General features: G+C 37.4%; 1 protein-coding gene across 5 annotated transcripts in view; it reads left to right on the forward strand.

The window, feature by feature from the left end:
• The window catches only part of RUNDC3B (RUN domain containing 3B), a gene marked incomplete at its 3' end in the record, with an annotated part of 89663 nt that overhangs the window by 67861 nt on the left and 6174 nt on the right, over positions 1–15628 (forward strand). For 3 of the 5 annotated variants that reach the window (XM_084897421.1, XM_084897422.1, XM_084897425.1), the window contains one exon: positions 7789–7935. The exons of the other annotated variants lie outside the window; for them this stretch is intronic. In XM_084897421.1, coding sequence (XP_084753547.1) covers positions 7789–7935 — 147 coding nt within the window. The remainder of the gene's footprint in view (positions 1–7788; positions 7936–15628) is intronic. 5 annotated transcript variants of the gene reach the window in all.

Here is a 15628-nt window from a genome sequence, read left to right on the forward strand (position 1 = left end):
ATCTTTTCATATGTCTCTTGGCCATCTGTATGTCATCTTTGGAGAAATGTGTATTCAGGTCCTTTGCCTATTTTTTAATTGGGTTGTTTTTTTTTTTTTTTGGAGTTGAGTTTTATAAGTTTTTTTTTTTACTTTATTTTTAATGTTGCCAGTATTACAGATGTTCTCTTCCCTCTTTGCCCACCTCCAACCAACCCCTACCCACCTTTCCCTCTGACAATCACAACACTGCAAAAATACCCATCTTTAAGTATTCTGTACTTAAAGATGATTCTGATAAGTGAATTGTGTACATTCTAAAAGAAATGGGTCTTATTCTGTTCAGTATTCTTGTAACAATTTTTGTGCAAAGGAATTTTTAAGACACCACTTTATACTCATCCTGAGATTGTAGCTGTACTATGGAAAAGTATATCTTCAACTTCTAAACTCAAGAAACTGCTGGAGAGATTGATTAATTAGGAATTATAAAATGGCAATTTCATAATTGTTACTGCTCCCATGATTATTGGCCAGAATCACCTACAAAAAAGGGGCTTTCCCTCATTAGTTAGGGGCTCTTTGGTGGTTATCATTACAGTTCTGATATGATATTATTAATTTTCTGAATAAAATTCCAACACCCTTCTTAGTTACCAAAGAGATGAAGATTCTGTTTCGCTTTCTCTCTTTTATTTTTGAGAATTTTATGAACTTTTATATATGATATCTTCTGTAATGTAAATTAGCTCATTCAAGATTCATTAATAAGATGACGATGTCAGCATAACAAATAAATCACCTGATTCATAGTTATCTGGAAGTTAAGTTTCTCTACAAGTAGCAACAGCCAATGCAAACATACTAATTTAGGCAATTACTGCAAGTAACCAAAAGATGGCGATCTCTCCCCGTACATAACCTTTCACCTTACATTCCTCTGGTTAAGTTGAACTACAACTTGGAAGTGCGTGTGCATTTTGTTCTTGCCTTCATGGCAAGCCTCACCCCTTCCTTATACCCTCTTTTATCAAATGGCCTTTCCTTTGTTATTGTTTTTGTTAAAGTTATTGCAATATTCAATAGGAATTTAATAAATATTTTATTTGGGTTGAATTTCTATTAGGATTATTAATGTTCCTCTTAGTGTTCTTAGTAAAAAGTCAAATAGGTTTTGAGTTGTCAGCTCCCAACCCTATTCTCCCCACAGGCTACTTATTGTCAGTGTGTTACTGCAGAACACTGTAGTGTTTCGTTTCTGTATTATAGAAGAAATGCCTATATTCAACGTGTTTCTATCACTTACATTTTCTTTTTGATACTCAAATTGTCCCACATTCGTCTAATTCATTATATTAATTCTTGTATCCTTCTGACATGACCCATTTGTTTTTTAAGTTCTACATTCTCATTAATGTTTTTATATATACATATGCACGTGTATATGTGTGTGTGTGTGTGTGTGTGTATATATATATATATATATATATATATATATATATATATATATATATATATTTGATTTCAGAGAGAGATGGAAACATCAATGATGAGAAAGAATCATTAACTGGCTGCTTCCTGCGTGTCCCTGTTGGGGATCCAGCCTGCAACTCGGGCATATGCCCTTGACTGGAATCAAACCCGGGACTCCAGTCTGCAGGCCAGTGCTCAATCCACTGAGCCAGACTGGCTGGGGCCTCATTAATGTTTCTTTTCAAATGATGCTATAAAGTTAAGTTCTAAAGTTCAACTTGGGTTGAAAACTACTGCTGTTCTAAGAGACTTAGTGAGATTTGGGTTTAATATTTGAGCCATGAATATTTCATAGGTAAATAATTTCTAGATTTTGGCTACCTGGATCCTTTTTAAGCTTCTTTCAAAAATGTTTTATTTGAAGGGAAATACGTATACAATAATATAAAGTTAATGTTTACCCCATAGCTTTGTCTAAAATTAACAGAAACAAAAGCACACAAATAAGGACTTTTTATATTAACATTATGAAGAAGTTAGGGTATTCACAAGCTATATAAGCATTTTCCAGTTCTGGACAACTTTAAATGAATGAAGAAGGTACATTTTCATCACTTCTCCTGGTACTATTGGGTCGGCAACTAAGTAATTGCGGATTTTTTAAAAATCAAAGACAATTTTTTCATGGAACTAAATAAGTTTATTCTGTAATGTATTGCCCATTTTGATCAATGACCTTTTGCCATCTTTCAGGCAGCATCATAATCCCACGTTCAAAAAACTTCTGGTTTTTATTAGCAAAAAACTGAATCAGGTACGATTTGACATCATCATCATTATTGAAATTTTTACCATTCAAGGAGTTTTGTAAAGATCGAAACAAAAAATAATCAGATGGTGCAAGGTCAGGACTATATGGTGGATGTGGCAAAACATCCCAACCAAGCTCCATTACTTTTTGCCGAGTGACCAAAGATGTGTGTGGCCTTGCAGTGTCATGATGGAATACAACACCTTTTCGATTTGTCAATTCGGGCCGCTTTTCTTCAACTGCATTGTTTAATTTTGTTAGTTGTTCAATGTAGACATCAGAATTGATCGTTTGGTTGGGTGGTAAGGGTTCAAAGTAGACAATTCCTTTGTAATCCCACCAAACTGATAACAAAACCTTCTTTTGATGAATATCAGCTTTTGATGTTGTTTGAGTTGGTTCACCTGGCCTGCTCCACGATCTTTTCCGCTTGATATTGTTGTAAACAACCCATTTTTCATCGCCAGTTATCAGTCGTTTTAAAAATGGATCATTTTCATTACGTTTCTTTAGCAAATCGCAGCTGCTAATGCGTTGCGTTAACTGTGATTCTTTCAGTTCGTGAGGAACCCATGTATCGAGTTTTTGAACATAGCCAAGTTGTTTTAAGTGATTTTCAATGCATGTATGTGATACATGAAGCTTCTCTGCAATCTCACGTGTTGTACTATGACAGTCCGAATTGATTATTGCTTTGATTAGGGCGTCATCAACTTCAACTGGACGACCAGAGCGTTTTTCATCTTTGAGTGAAAAATCACCAGAACGAAATTTGGCAAACCAATTTTGACACTGCCGTTCTTTTAAGGCTTCGTCACCATAAACAGCACATAACTTTTTATGAGCTTGTGATGCGTTTTTCCCTTTGGGGAAATAAAAAAGCAAAATATGACGAAAATGTTCCTTTTGATTTTCCATTTTTCAACGAACGCCAAACGAAAACTACAAAACAGATCAAAAAACTTTTTTTACTGATTAACAGCTGAATAGCCAACTATCAAATAACAAAATGTGTTTTACATTTGTACTACGTCTGCAAACCTAAAAATTCAACTGAAGCCATATATGTGTGAAACCCGCAATTACTTAGCTGCCGACCCAATAGATTGCTTTTGTAACTTCTCTGACATTTGCTCATTCACTTGGCAAATACCTACTGAGAATGTATGAAGAGCCGAGCGCTATTCCATGTGACTCAAGAATAGATACAACATAGTCCTGCCCTTTCAGAGCTTACTTTGGGTGAAGACCGACATTAAGCAGCAAATAGCATTTGTTTCTCTTCCAAAGTAGTAAGAGAAGGTAGAGGTAGGGAATTCTGTCAATTTGTGTTTCTAAGAGCGTTAGGGATGGAATGTATTCAACACCTTATATATAATTTGGTGGTTTTCCCTTTCTTTGACTTCAGTATCTTGCCCTTCTGTTCATTAGCATAAACATCTGTATTAGTGTAGTCATGACATAATAAATTCTTTATTTTTATGAACATTATAGCCTAAGATTTTCTCAGTGACATTGGAATGCATCCTAAGAATGACAGCACAAGAGGCAATAAATGATAAGTGGACAATAACCAAGGTTCGCTGTAATGGTGCTAGGCATTTTGCAAGACCCACTCTCAAAACTTATGTCATAGCCATGATCTTCAAATGTACTGCCTTATCAAAATATAAAAATAATGTTATGGACCTTTGGTGTTGCTTGGGAATATTTGGGATCACAGATAGTAAGTTTTAAATGCCAAGGGTTGTGTGTCCTATATACATATGTGCAGCAGTCGAAAGTGTAATCTTATTTGTGAGCATCAGCACAGCCTGTGAGATACATGAGAAAGAAGCAAAGTAAAGGAGAGAGGATAACCCTCAAGTTTGGAGACACAAGATAATTAAACAAAACAAATAAAATTTTGAATTGGTTAAGCATTTCTATCAAAAGATTCCAGATCTTTTCAAAGAACTTGTAAGTAACAGTAGATGAGAACCTAATCTTTGAAGGATGGAAAGATACCAGACATTGGAAACCTTACCTTTCTCTCTCTCTTTTAAAATAATGAATGAAATTATTTAGGGCTCAAAAGAATGTAGGATCTCAATTCTGAAGCCAGGGTGCTGTGTATTTACAGGTAATCTGTTTGAGTGATTTGAGAATATAAGTGAAGGGACCACCAACATTTAAGAACTAAATGGAGAGAGGGACCTTTGCTGAAAGAGATCAAGAAGGAATAACCAGAGAGATATGTAGTGTTATTTCACAAGAGAAAAAAAATGAATATGAGATTCATTAAAAAATACCATTCCCTGGGTCCCACCATCATAGAAACTCCTTTCATTGATGTGAGATGATGCTTGGCATCAGTCTTTTTTAATGCTTTCCCAGTTTTTTGACTAGAGAACCACTAGACGAAAAAGTTTGTTGTGATGTTTACCAAAGCAAAGTGATATTTATTACCCTCTTAACAGCAATTCAATCACTCCCTAAACCTTAAAGCTACTTTGATGTTTTGTTAGTTTAAGTAAGAAAGTTGCATTGGAATTTAATTTTCAGTAGTATTAAAGTAGAGTATATTCTGTATTTGCTATCTTCCCTTGCATATTTAATTATTTCAAGGTGCTTTTTAAAATTCTGTGCTGGCCTTTAGATTCATTCTACTGACATTCATTGAGCTCTTCTTATGTTCTTAATGCTGGGCTTGATACTAAGAATCTATACTAATAAAAGGGTAATGTGCTAATTAGACCTTACGTCTTCCAGACAAAGCCACAGTGGCAGGGGCCAAGGCAGGTGGTTAGGAGCAATCAGGCCATTAGGGGAGAGTGGTTAGGGGCAATCAGGCAGGCAGGCAGGTGAGTGGTTAGGAGCCAGTGGTCCAGGATTGTAAGAGGGATGTCTGAGGGGTCCCGGATTGGAGAGGGTGCAGGCCAAGCTGAGGGACACCCCTCTTTCCCCCACTGTGTACAAATTTCATGCACCACGCCTCTAGTACAAAAATAATTTTGTTCTAGTTCCTGCCCTCAGAGTCAACTAAACAACTGACATCTAAGTGATGTGATGAGTGTATCGGGACATGCATATTTGTATGGTAATAAAGGTATATACACATTACGGAAGTAGCACAGAAGTAGTGGTCCAGGAAAAGCATTACTAAAGGTTGATTTAAAAATAGAGCTTTGTAACCTAGGAAGAGAGAGAATGTTATTCTAGGTAAAGGGAGGAGCATATACAGGAACATTGGTGTAAATGTCTTGTGAGGAAGATGAGTATAATAAAATATTAACTGAAGTTTTATTAGAAGCAATAGTTTATCCGGTAACATTGAAATACTTTTAAAAATACTCTATGAAAAATTTAGATGCCTATAAAGTATTCCACATTAGTAGAGGATGGTGTAAATATACCCTTCTTGATGGCTCAATTCATGTGACAAAATCTCACACTGAAACTTAGCAAATTATTTGACAACTTGGATGTAGAATGCTGTTTTAAAAAGAGATAGTAACCAACTCCATTTTTGCTAAACTTGTTTTTTATTTTTTTCCTCTTTTTTAAAAAAATATATTTTATTGATTTTTTACGGAGAGGAAGAGAGAGGGATAGAGAGTTAGAAATATCGATGAGAGAGAATTGTCGATCAGCTGCCTCTTGCACACTCCCCATTGGAAACATGCCCGCAGCCAAGATACATGCCCTTGACCGGAATCGAATCCAGGACCTTTCAGTCTGCAGGCTGATGCTCTATCCACTGAGCCAAACCAGTTTCGGCATAAACTTTTTTTTCTTTAAAAACATTGATAAACAGATTTCTTCCTGAGATGGTACAAAAGATTCACAGTGAAGCCTTTGGTGTCTATGAACAACCCAGAGTCTTATTGTGTTGTGTTGTATTGCATCATAATTGGTTAAGATAAGCTAACAATAATCATGTGAAGAATAATTACAAATCTGGGAAAATAAAGTGTGATGATTAATCACTGTCTTATATATAGTACAAGTTACATATTTAGAAGATATAGGAATTTTTCAGGGTTAGGTGGATTCAAAAAATAAATTTCATTCATTGAACATTTCTGTCATGCCACGGATGGTTTAATACAGAGTTATTTGTTTCTTTGAAAAATAAAACAACTCTTTGATCCTTAACTGAAAACATTGATGGAGATTAAGAACATAGGCATGCTGTATTCATGGATTGGAAGAATTAATACTGTTAAAATCTCCATACTATGTAAAGCGATGTGCAAATTCAGTGAAATCTATACCAAAATCCTGGTGGCATTTTTCAGAAAACAGAAAAAAAAATCCTAAAATTGGTACGGAATCAAAATGACCCTGAGTAGCAAGGCAATTCTGACTTCTGTTTATTTAACTTGTAGTATTCCATTCTGAGAGAGAAGCCAGTGTTTACGTCACATAATATTTCTTTGTGGACATAGCAGAGCCAATATGTTGAAATGCACACAGGTATCCTGTAAAAATCAGAAATGTGTGCAGCCTGTTGGAGACATCAAAGTGTGCTTATTCCATTGGAAGCATATTGACAGCCAGAGGTATGGTGCAGGCTGGTTTTCTCGAAGGACTGTCATTGTCTCTGAAAATTAGTGGCAAGCACAAACTACTTCTGTGTCTGAACTGATGGCTCAGAACCTTGGTATGGTAGACTGTGGACTACTGTTGGAGGATGCAGGTGGCCTAAGTGGTATTCTAAGGTCTGTTAGAGGTAGAGTAAGAACTTTGCAAACATAATTATGCCTTTAAATTATCTTTAACCACAGTGGAATTGTCTGTGACAATGACCAGCTGGTTTGTGAAGTTGAAATTTTGGCAGAAAGCTAGTCTTTTTCAAGTTCTCATGAACAAGGTACAGTTCTTCAAATATGAAAGGAAACCATGGGTTGTAATAATAGTTTTTCTTCTGTAGCTGAAATATTTCCAGTGGATTATACTGTTCTATGCAGTTGTCATTGATTTAATTATTTTAATGACAATTCATTAATAGTCACTTCTATCAAAAACAATTACCGGAACCGCATGAATTTTTAAAAAAAATTTTCTGCATTAATTTTATTTTCAACCCATTAAATTCTTTTTGTTTACCGAGTAAAATTACTTACATAGATTGTGAATTTTGAAGCTAGAAAATCATACACATGGGATCTTTATTTTCCTTCATATTTTAACTGGCATCTGATAACCTGTTGCTTTAAGATATCACTATTGTTTCTTAGTTAAGTTGTAAAATGCAGTTTGCATCCTTTAGTTTTCTAGTAATATCTCTGTGGAAACAGTAGGAAGTTTGCATGTCACAGGGAATTTGTTGTAGCTAGTCAAGAAAGAATGAAAAACACAAATTGTAGGAAACAAAACAGTCCTAGCCCCATCTAGGCTTCCTGTAGTTTTGTTCACAGTCTACTAATACATCATTTTAAAAAGATGAATTTTGGGGGCCTAAATTGATACCATTAATGGCAGGTTCCTCTACCATTGCAGAACAATGAAGACAAAAGCACTCACCCTCTTAATATTCACAGGACTGTGCTAAAGAATAATGATTTAAGATCAAGACAAGAGTTAACTGCCCACCTCACCAACCAGTGGCCTTCCCCAGGAGCTCTGGATGTCAATGCTGTTGCCTTGGATACGTTGCTTTACCGAAAACACAATAAACAGTGGTATGAGTAAGTGTAATATTTTTTTTCCAACTAATTACAGATTTAGTTGTGCCAAACATGGCTATCCACTTTGGTTTTTCAGTTATTCTTCTTTCTGAATTGATTATTAACTTAGAAGAAAAGTAGGATTTAAGTACTTTGGCTTGACAAGTGCTTTGGCTTGTCAAGTACTTTGCCAAGTAGGATTTAAATACTTCAGCTTGGCAAGGTTAGGTTAAGGTAGTGAACTTGTTAATGTTTTGAAGCCAAGGCAGCCTGGGGAAGTAAAATTATCTGAGAAATTATTATGCAGTATTGTACCAGATACCTACTTCTGTTAATCTTTAGCCAGTCTCTTAGTTAAACCTATGAGCTCCTATTAATGAGTCATCTATTTTTTAATCCTGGCTTTGGTGTTTGTATATGCCTTAGGACTAATTTTCCCCCTAATAAGAAACACAAAATTCCATCTCATGAACAGATAGAAAGATATATATATATATATATACACTTGTTTTTGTGGGTCTAAAAACATTTTGTTCATTTTCAACAAATCTAATTTGTGGAGGCTACAGAAAATATAATCACTCTGCCTATGTTGGTCCCAACGTTCAGGACTGTGAATTAGTTGTAGTTTCCCAATTTTGAAAGAGTTGCAAGTCTTAGTCTTTCTTCATTTTGAGACTTGTAAATTGTTTTCTTCTTTTTGGCTTTAGGCACTTTCTCATCTGTTTTAAATTTTTTATTATTTCTTTTTAAAATTCTCTCCAAGTTTATGTTTTTCATTGTATGGAGAGAGAAAGAGAAAGAAAAAACAACAAACCATCGATTATAAACGTCAATGGGTTGCTTCCCATATGAGCCCCAACCGGGGATTGAACCCACAACCTGGGTATGTGCCCTGGAGGGGAATCGAATCTGTGACCCTTTGGTGCCGGGGACGATGCTCTTTCCAACTGAGCCACACTGCCCAGGGCCCACATTCCCATCTTGGTCATTTTTTTCAGTATCTTTATTTTGCTATCCATGTGCAGCTGATTTTCTGATTGTTTTCCCTGCTCTTCCTCCATCCCATCTGTTCTCTCTGTTCCCTTCCCTTTCTCCCTTTTTTCCTCCTCCTTCTTTTTACCTCTTTTCTCTATTCCAGCATTTTTCAACTTTTTAAAATCTTATGGCACATATAAACGAATTACTACAATTCTGCGGCACACCAAAAATATGATAAAAAAAATAGGTATAATTTTGATTCATTTACACTGGAAAGATATTGTTGTGTTGGCTATTGTCATTTTTATTTATTTATTTAACAAATAAGGGAAAACAGGTCAGTGTCCCTGACTAAATAGTCATGTTTTAAAAATTGTTGCAGCATATTCAGTTGAAAATCGATGTTCTATTCTAACCTCCCTCCCTCTCTCTTTTTCTTTCTCTGCTCTTCTTTTGGAGCTCTTAGTGTTTGTTTTTTTTTGTTGTTGTTGTTGTGTTTTTTTTTAAATTTCACTGGTAAAGCTACATACACACTTCTTTCTGTGCTTCTTAGAGTGCCGTTCACTACGTAATTAGCAGCCACTCATTTCTATAAAGAGTGTTTTGGCACAGACACAATTTCCACCTGCTTTAAGCTGTGATATTTTTCATTTATCAAAAGTAAAACTCAAAATAAATTTGACTTTTTTCTTTTGTAAAATCCTCACTGAAGAATATGTTTATTGACAGGAGGAGAGAGTGACAGAAGAGAGAGAGGGAGAGAAGAAGAGAGAAACATCAGCAGGTTGCCTCTCATATGCTGAACTACAACCTAGGTATGTGCCTTGAGACAAATTTATGCAAAAAAAAAGTTCTTTTATGCCCTTACGAAAGTTATGAATAGCTAGAGTATATCTCATTCTGTTGGTATATAACTTTACCTTTCAGTAGCATATTTAACTAATGGAAGATCATAACAAAATAATATTAGTTAATTTATATTTCTAATTTGTGATTGAAAAATTGAATTTACAGCAATATTTGGCACATTTATCTCGTCTATATATAACATATAAGATGCTTCTGCTTTTTTAACTGCAAAAATATTATAACATTAAATTCTGACAAGTTAAAGGACTAAAAACCATACACAATTATTATAATACTAGAGGCCTGGTGCACGAAATTCATGCACGGGTTTGGGGGGGTGTCCCTCAGCCCAGCCTGCACCCTATCCAATTTGGAACCCCTTGAGGGATGTCTGGGACCCCTTGAGGGATGTCCAGTGGGATCTGGCCTAAACGGGCAGTCGGACATCCCTCTCACAATCCAGGACTGCTGGCTCCCAACTGCTCACATGCCTGCCTTCCTGATTGCCCCTAACCGCTTATGCCTGCCAGCTTGATCACCTCTTAACCACTCCCATGCCAGCCTGATTGATGCCTAACTGCTCCCCTGCCAGCCTATTTGCCCTAATTTCCCTCCTCTGCCTGCCTGGTCACCCCTAGTTGCCCTCCCCTGCAGGGTTGATTAACTCCACTTCCCTCCCTTGCAGGCCTGGTCCCTCTCAACTGCCCTCCCCTGCTGACTATCTCGTAGTCGCCATCTTGTATCCACATAGGGGCAGCCATATTGTGTGTTGGAGTGATGGTCAAGCTGCATATTATTCTTTTACTAGATAGGATAGAGGCCTGGTGCATGGGAGGGGGCTAGCTGATTTGCCCTGAAGGGTGTCCCAGATCAGGGTGGAGATTCCATTGGGGCATGGGATGGCCTGAGTGAGGGGCCTGTGGTGGTTTGTAGGCCAGTCATGCCCCCCCCCCCCCCCCCCCCCCCCGCCCCGGCGACCCAAGTGGAGGCCTTGGTATCTAGAATTTATTTATCTTCTACAATTGAAACTTTGTAGCCTGGAGTGGAGCCAAGCCTCCTGCTCGCTCCATGGCGGCAGCCATTTCTGTTGGAATTTATATATCTTCAACAATTGAAACTTTGTAGCCTAGAGTGAAGGCCTTGGCTGGCTAGGGTGTGTGAAAAGCTTTGCTTCCTCCGTCACCTGGGGCAACCCTAGCCTCCTGCTCTTCCAGCTCAGTGGCTGCCGCCATTTCTCTTGGAATTTATTTACCTCCTATAATTGAAACTTTGTACCCTTGAGTGGAGGCCTCAGCCAGCCAAGGTATGCGGAAAGCTTGGCTTCCTCCATTGCCAGGGAAATTCAAGCCTCCCTCCTGTTCTCTATGTCCACAGCCATCTTGGTTGGGGTTAATTTTCATACTCGATCTGATTGGCTGGTGGGCATGGCTGGTGGGCATGGCTGGTGGGTGTAGCGGAGTGATGGTTAATTTGCATATTACTTTTTTATTAGATAGGATTATTAACTATATTCCTTATGCTGTACTTGACATACCAATTACTGTGTTTTTTTTTGTTTTTTTTTTTTAAATATATTTTATTGATTTTGTATAGAGAGGAAGGGAGAGAGAGATAGAGAGCTAGAAACATCGATGAGAGAGAGTCATCGATCAGCTGCCTCTTGCACACCCCCTACTGGAGATGTGCCCGCAACCAAGGTACATGCCCTTGACCGGAATCGAACCCGGGACCTTTCAGTCCCCAAGCCAACGCTCTATACATTGAGCCAAACCGGTTTCAGCCAATTACTGTTTTTTTAATAGACAATTTGTACTTCTTAATCTCTTCACCTTTTCACCCATTCCCTCAGTCCCCTCCCATCTGGCAACCATCAGTATGTTCTCTGTGTCTTTAAGTTTGTTTCTGTTTTGCTTGTTCATTTATTTTGTTTTTTAGAATCTACATGTAATTGAAATCATATGCTGTTTGTCTTCATTTATCTGACTTAATTCACTGAGCAAAATAGCCTCTATGTCCATCCATGCTGTTGCAAATGGCAATATTTCATTTTTTATGGCTGAGTAATATTCCATTGCATACTAGGCAAAAGTAGGTTTACCATTGTTCATATGGAAAATACTACTGTACAGTAATGAATAAATAATAATACAAAAATAAACTGTGTTTCATGTACTCACAACTATAAACCTACTTTGCCAACCCCTGTATGTACTACATCATTTTTTTAAATCCATTTGTCTATTTTTTTTTTCTTAAAATGAGCCATTGAATAACTTGGCTATGTGATCAACTACTCATGGAAGGACCCCATTTTCAATAGAAAATGTTGAATTTATTTGTATTAACTTTAGTGTTTATAAAAGTTTAAAAATATTTCTAATTTATTTCTTGATTATTTAGATCTGGTAAGATTAGTTATGCTGCATTTTATATCTTCTTTTTTGTTTCAAACATAGGAATATCACATTAAAACATTGTAGGCTTAGTGTAAAAATCCAACAATAACTAAGTATATAAAGTTTATTCCCTTGACACACACATAGAGCAACTGATTATTATTTTTTCTTCCTAATAAGTTGTTTTAATATTTTTATTTGTAAAGTCTAAGAGCTTGTTAGATACTATAATAGTTATATATAACCTTGTAAGGTTACTGTCTAAATCACCATTTTCATCCCAAATGATCAAATTCATTGTCATCACATTTATATTTTCTACTTAAACTTTTTTAGTCTTCTAAATGTATCATTACTTCTCAACTTTGCTATCATTCACAAAATTACTGAGAATTGTGAGCTTTTATATTAGGGTAATTTTCCTTAATGACCTCTTATCAATAGAGACAATCACCCTCGATATATTAGAGGTTCTCCTTCCCCTGTGCATTTCATATGCTTTCGGAGTTGGACTCCCTAAAGCACTGAGGCTGCAGCATTATTTTGCAGTTTGTAACTCACATACATCCCTCTCTTAAAGGCTCCCTTGGACCCCCTCCAATGACTTTAGTACATTAAGAGTAGATAGGTATTTTGCCATAGCAGATGCTTATTGTTTCCTTCAACATATTTCTATGAAAATCAAACCAAGAATGAAATGAATAGTACATTTCTGTTTTCATGCACAGTTGCATGTCTGTGTATACGGTGTTTATAGGTTTTGTTTTTATTTTGTGAATAATGTCTCCTTCTGTGCATCACATTCTCTGCTGTCCAATGGCTAACAGATCATGTAAATTATTATTGACATCAGTACAGCTATTGGGGAAGTAAGGGATGTAGATTACCCATATCATTACTTCTGATCACTGACATAAAGTGTATGATTGTAAAAAAAATTTACTAATAAGTGAATTCAGGCTTACAGTTCCCCCCCCCCTTTTTTAAATTTGCCATTATTTGTTACCCAGTTCTGTATATTGAAATTTGTATTTGAGTGATTTTAAATTATTTAGTCATATAATAAAGGCAGTGAATTTTATTATATCCCAAGTGCTCATGACATATAATTCTGACAAGTTTAACTTAAGTTATATTTAGCAATGTAATAATGGCATAAACTTTTAAACTATAAACTTTTATGTAGTCACTAGAGGCCCGGTGCATGGAAATTCATACACTAGAGGGGGGTCCTTCAGCCCGGCCTGTCCCCTCTCACAGTCCAGGAGACCTCAAGGCAGGAGGCGACCCGCTGATCAGGGGAAGGCAATACCCCATCACACCTCTGCTGCTGCCACTGCTGGCAGCACAAGCCTCAGTCAGCCCTGGTTACCTGAGCTCGGGCGGCCCTGGGTGGCTGGGCAGCTGACATCCGAGGCTTGCCTGTGCCTCAGGCTGGCCCTAGGCAGCTGGGGCACTGAGGGGATTGGAGGATTCCGGAGGCAGGTGCATGGAGCAGCAGGACCAGTCTAGAGGCGGGCCCAGCCGTGCCACGTGCCTGCCACCCCCGCGGAGCTATGGGGACTGGGCGTCACCATCTTGTGGCTGTGGGTGCTGACATCTTTGAGGGCATGATAGTCAATTAGCATATTCCCTTCTTATTGGCTGTGGGCGCCACCATCTTTCTGAGGGCATGACAATCAATTAGCATATTCCCTCTTTATTAGATAGGATAATACATGACTCTTACTCGCTTGGGTTCTTATTTTGATTGAGTAAGGTATTACTTTTAAAATTCTACTCTGAGAAATACTGATAGACTGTTAATTGGTGTGATGTTTCTGGTGGGTTACATTTAAATCTTACAGTGTGATGTTAATCAGTCTAAAATTCTTCTAAGATAGGATTTAGTGGTGACCTTTCAATGTCCCATAGACACAGTTTTACTTCATATCAAAAACAGTTTGTGAGATGTAGTTGCAAATCAAGTTGGAAATCAGTTAAGAATATGAAAACCCAACCTATTTCTTGTCATTAGTGCAAATGTCTGAACCAGATTTTTCCTAGATGATGGATCTATAAGTCAGTTTCATGCAAGACAATTATTGTATGATATTGTTCTTAATATCTTACGAATGAGGGGCTTAATTTTAGCTTGGAATTTTTATTATTTGTGCAGAACAGGATTGTCTATCAAATTCTGTCCCTGTGTTCATTGGCTTTTGGTTAGGTAAAGCCTGTATCTCAGGGATTGTTCACTAAACGTGACAGACTAAAGGTAGGACGCTCCCCTGGTCACTGGATTTGGAAGTTGATATTCTACGAGGACTTCAATAGGTCACGCAGAAAGCTGTGTTGCGATCATAGAGCTGCCTGTACAGGTTTCCTTCCTCACGTGGGGGGCCGTAAATGCGTGCTGTCAAGCTCTCTGTTTTTACAATATTCCAATGAATTCCAAATTGTTTTGCTTCTGGGTATTTTTTGTTTGTAACTATATCTCTATGTAATTTTTGCATTTTAATAACATTAACAAGTTTCTTATAATGAAAAGTTAGTATCAGAAACTCATCATAAACCATTGTTTTAAAAGAAAGCCTCCTACCTATAAAACACAGAAAATAATTGGGAAAAGAAACTTATACATAGCTTCCTTTATTAAATCCCTGTGTTCCTGTTTTCCTCTATAGCCAAATAAGATTTTAATGTATATCAAGTGAAATTTTCAGTGATTTGATTAAATACAGTATAGTTTACATGATCTATCTCAGCAAGCAAAGCTGTTTTTTTAAAGAATAGCTTCTAATAAAATAGGAGGCCAAATCTTTTCTTCCTTTACCAGAAAGGAGACAGCATAGCATAGTAGTTCAGGAGACAGAATTAGAGTCAGGTCACCAGGTTCAAACCCAATCTTTTTGTGCCCTAGTTTTATCTGTTATAAAGTAAGGGTATTAAAACTTCCAAACTTTTAATGTACTTATGAGGATTAAACAATACACACAAAAGTATTTAGAACAATGCCTAACATTTGTTAAATGCTAATATTAGGTGTCGTTTTTAAAAATCACTTGTTGAATAGCTCATATACTTGTTATCTATGTACTTTATACAGTAAAAGCCTAAGTGACCATTACAGTGAAATGACCGGGACAGCTGGTTGCTATGGCACTCACTGGCCATCAGGGGGCAGATGCTCAATGCAGGAGCTGCCCCCCTGGTGGTCAGTGTGCTCCCACAGGGGGAGGCTGCTTAGCCAGAAGCCAAGCTCATTGCTCATGAGCACAGCAGCAGTGGCGGGAGCCTCTCCTGCTTCTGTGGCAGTGCTAAGGAGTAGCGAGCCAAGTGGATCAGTGAACCAAGTAGTAAGGAGGGAGCAGGCAGGTGGTAAGGAGCGAGGGATCCCAGACTGCGAGTGAGATGTCCAACTCACTCGGTTGGACATTCTCTGAGGGGTTCTGGACAACGAGAGGGTACAGGCAGGGCTGAGGGCTCCTCCCAGTGCACATTTTGTG

Source organism: Pipistrellus hanaki (genome assembly GCF_964339955.1).
Source record: "Pipistrellus hanaki genome assembly, chromosome: 10".
NCBI lineage: Eukaryota > Metazoa > Chordata > Mammalia > Chiroptera > Vespertilionidae > Pipistrellus > Pipistrellus hanaki.